Raw genomic sequence first — 4,380 nt, forward strand, 5'->3', positions numbered from 1 at the left:
TCTCAACAAGGACATCCAGGAAGGGTAGGCGGCCATCCTCACTGTGTTCAATGGTAAAGCGGAGACTGCTGTGTCGGTGAAAGGCTGCAGGCAGTTCAACAATCTCTTCGCTGGAACCGGCATGTATAAAGGTGTCATCAATATACTGGAGGTACATGGATGGCTTCATGATCTCTGCAAAAACCCTTTCTTCCACCATGCCCATGTAAAAATTTGCAAGCAGGACTCCGAGGGGGGATCCCATTGCAACGCCGTCTACCTAGAGGTACATATGTCCATGGTGGTTGACGGGTGCCTTCTTAGTACATAGTTCAAGTGAGGATCGAAGGGCATGTTCAGGGATGGACAGGGGTCTAGTCAATGGGTCCTGTAGACGCGATAGGCGATCATCTCGATGGTTTCGTCCACCGGTACGTTGGTGAAAAGGAATTCAACGTCCATTGATGCAATGCATCCTCCGACAGGCGCAGATCTAAGGGCATCAAGGAACTCTGCAGATAACTTCAAACTATAGGTAGAAGGAATATAAGGGGTTAGGAGGATATTGAGTTTCTTTGCAAGGTGGTAAGGAGGTGTGGGAATTTGACTGATGATTGGTCTTAGGGGGTTATTGTGTTTATGAGTCTTTACGTTACCATAGATATGGACAAGATTAAAATCGCCTATAATGGGGTTAAGGTGGGTTGCATTGGTGGTGGTATTGATGGTTTCGATGATTCTATTAGCCTCTTGTTTGATTTGATCTACAGGGTTCTTTGTGATACGTTGAAACTTCATCGCATCAGCCAGGATTTCATCCAGTTTCTGATGGTACTCAGAGGTATTAATGAGGACCAAGGCAGCAGTTTTATCGGCGCGATGGACAGTAATGTCAGCACGTTCCCATAGACTTTTTGTTGGAAGACTGCCCACAACCAGAGGATCCACCGCAGCGACATTGTCAGACATTTCGAGACTATTGACAGCGCCCCCGACCTTCACCATCTTCGCATCCTAGAGGCGCTCCACATAGGGAAGGAAAAACTGAGCCTTAATGTAACTCAGGAGACCTTCCTCCTCCCTACAGCCGTCAGGAAAGCCGAGGACACCTAGGCAAAACCCGCATCCCAACCTACGCCCCTCAAGGACGACCTCCAGAGTACCGAGGGTGATCGCCTAGTGAGAGCTCACCCCGAGGATGACCTGCAAGATCGCCCCTCGCACTCACCTACGACCCAAAGACACCCTTACGTCGAGGACGACTTTAACCCTCGCTCCAAGGACGCCCTTCCAACACCTGAGGGAGGCAGAGGTGCCGCCTTTCACCTCGGGAACGGTTGGTTAACCCGCTTTCCTCGAGAAATCGCACCATCACCGATCAGCAGTAGGTTTAGATCGAGGAGAAGACAGCCAATTGGGAGCCACCCCTCCAATGACGTCATGGCTGGATAACCAATGAAAAATGAAGCAACTAACTCCACAATCCAACAAACACGGATAAAAGATGAAAAATCCATGCATTACAGCCATTGCATCCTGTGATCCTGTCCTGAATGATGCCCTAACGAGGAGGGCGAAACTAGTCGACATTCAACGAGAACTACCTCGTACACATCACTAAACCACCGGATATGAATATTGGTCAATTGCTTGCAACCGTTCCAGTGCAAGAAAAACAATTAATAAGACGAATTGAGCATTTACTATATAAAATAAATGCTGTTGAAACTGCCATTTTGTTTAACAAAACCTGTATTAAAGAAGGTCTTTTTCATAATTTTACAAGTACACGGCACCTAGACCGAGATCTTCAGCAGCACCCCGGCATCCTGAGCATCAGAAGGAACCGCCTGCATCAGGAGTTATCCAGCAATGAGCGAGAGAAAACTACTCTTATCACGGAGAAGAACCAGCTCCTGGCAGAATGGAACAACACACGCAGGAGGAATGCTGTTGCAGCCCCCACGGATGCCGGGGAAGCAAGAAAAAACGATGCTGAGCAGCAGAACATCATTAACTGCCTGAAGAAGATGGAGGAGAAGGATGCCTTTCATAGGAGACGCACCATCTTGTGCAAGCTTATCGCCCTTAACAGGGGCAAACTTCGCCTCCCCCAAGAGAGAGAAACATACATCAATCTGACGGCATATACCCCAACCCCCAAGGAAGACGAACTCCTGAGCAAGGGCCTCAGTTGCCATTTTATCTCTCGCCCACGTCCCTCGACAAGAGGCTTCAGACCTAATACCTGATGGACTCTATCCTCAAACAGGAAAGTCGTGGCGCCTTGCGAACGACAGATGCCCTCCAACCATTACTTCTGGTCTCTCTCTGGTCGGAGCTTCTGTTCAGCAAGTAGTGGACTTCCTCGTCTTTCTATGCCGAGAGAAGCTTCTCTCCATCTCAGCTGGTACTAGCCCTGCATCTGAAGGGTGTGGATATCTCCACGCTGGAGATTTCCTTGCTGTTGAAGAGCTTTGAAAGGTCTTGCCCTCCCAGGAAACTCAGGCCCCCCTGAGTGGGATGTAATTCTCACTTAGGAGCCTGACTCGTGCACTGTACGAGCCCTTACCAGAGTCATCAGACGGGGATCTGACCCTCAAGACTGCTTGTTGCTTGCCTTAGCATCAGCAAAGGGAGTATGCAAACTTCATGGGCTTTCCTTCAACATTAAACACTCAGGAGGATGGGGATCCGTTACGCTTGATTTCGTCCCCGTTTTCGTAGCAAAGACTCAGAATCCATCGGTCCCTGATACCAGATTTGAGTCATTTATGATCCCCTCCCTAGAGGATTTTGTTGCTGAAGATCCAGATGAGATGCTATTCTGTCCTGTTAGAGTGCTGTGGTACTATCTTAAGAGGACTCGACATCTCTGATCTGAGTGTCAATGACTCTTCATTAGCACTGGCTCAACCAAGAAAGATGTGTACAGGAACACTATTTCTTTCTGGCTTTGTGGGATAATCAAACAGGCATACTCTGCATCAGGCAAGAAGGACTTCAGTGTATCCTGGGCGAGAGCTCACGAGGTCAGGTTCTGAAGGCAGGGGTGTGGTCGTGCCAGACCACTTTCACCTCCTTCTACCTTCAAGATAATGCCCACAAGTCCCTGGACTCATTTTCCTTGGGTCCTGTGATGGCTGCTCAACAAGTTATGTAGCTTACCTGGCTCTTCTAAGAGGACAGGTAGCAATCTCTCCTAAGGTATACGGTCACGGAAGAGAGAGTGTGTGTGTGCGTGAGTGACTGGTCCTTCTCCCCTCCCTCTTTCCTTCAACCTTACCCTCCCCTTCAGACAGAGGGTAGGTTATCAAGCTGTCACAAAGCTAGAACAGTTGTCAATGCAGGTAAGTTTTCTATAACTGAGTATCCATTCTATGATCTAGATAAGATGTATAGAGGCAGACCCTTCCCTGTCTCTAGCAAGGGGGAGATAGGGACATACAATGTTAACCCATTACTTATACATGGCCTTATCATTGTTTCCAATACAAAGATTCAACCTAGCCTGTTTCTCAAATGATGGTCCTTTTTTACCCATCTATTCAAGAAAGTGCCCAGAAATTTGACAATTAAACATACATTTCCTATACTTCATTCAATATGTCAGAGGCACGGTCCCCTTCCTTGATCTCTCAACTAAGAAGAAGACCTAGGTGTGGTGAACTACCAGTCAGTTCAAGGACTTACTCAGCTTCCCCCCACCAAGAAGTAAGTCTTCCTATATAAAAACCTAAAGGTTTGTATATTGTGTAGGAACAAATGACAAATTATAAAAGTAATTTGTATTTTTCCTAACTATACAAACCTGAGGTCTTTATAGTTAATGCCCTATCTCATGTCACCCCTCAAGCTGACACCAAGCTTATACCTGAGACAAGGTAAGGTGACGCTCTGCTGACCAGGCGGGTGAGACTCCTCCATCCAGTCATACAGTAGTTAACTACAATACCACCTTGGTTAAAAGTTAAACGGCCGGTTCCAGCTGCACTGAAGGTAATTCCTATATAAAGACCTCAGGTTTGTATAGTTACAAAAAATACATATTACTTTTAAAATTTGTCATTTTACTAGAGTTCAGCCTCATACCTCACTGACTACACCATTCACTGATCCGGTCTGTGTCCCAACTGAGGCTGGGGCCGACTTCATTTCTCATAAGTGGAAACTTCACTGCACCCACAAGTGTTGCATCATCTGCATACTGAACATTCTTGTTCTCCAGGCCAAATACCATATTATTTGTATACACTAAAAATAACAGTGGACAAAGAACACTACCCTGTGGAATTCCAGACACAATAGGTCTTGGTTCACTAAAGATCCCATCAACAGCAACCCACTGCTGTCTACCTGTAAAGAGGTCTTGACGTAATCCTAAAACATATTCACCCACTC

At 46.7% G+C, this 4,380-nt stretch overlaps 1 protein-coding gene across 1 annotated transcript; it reads right to left on the minus strand.

The window, feature by feature from the left end:
- Positions 1-357: 357 nt before the first annotated feature.
- On the minus strand, positions 358-984 carry LOC136833115 (uncharacterized). The gene has a single exon (XM_067094759.1). It carries the CDS (start codon positions 982-984, stop codon positions 358-360), a length of 627 nt encoding a protein of 208 aa, XP_066950860.1.
- Between the last annotated feature and the right edge of the window lie 3,396 nt (positions 985-4,380).

The sequence above is a fragment of the Macrobrachium rosenbergii genome, chromosome 51 (assembly GCF_040412425.1).
Source record: "Macrobrachium rosenbergii isolate ZJJX-2024 chromosome 51, ASM4041242v1, whole genome shotgun sequence".
Taxonomy (NCBI): domain Eukaryota; kingdom Metazoa; phylum Arthropoda; class Malacostraca; order Decapoda; family Palaemonidae; genus Macrobrachium; species Macrobrachium rosenbergii.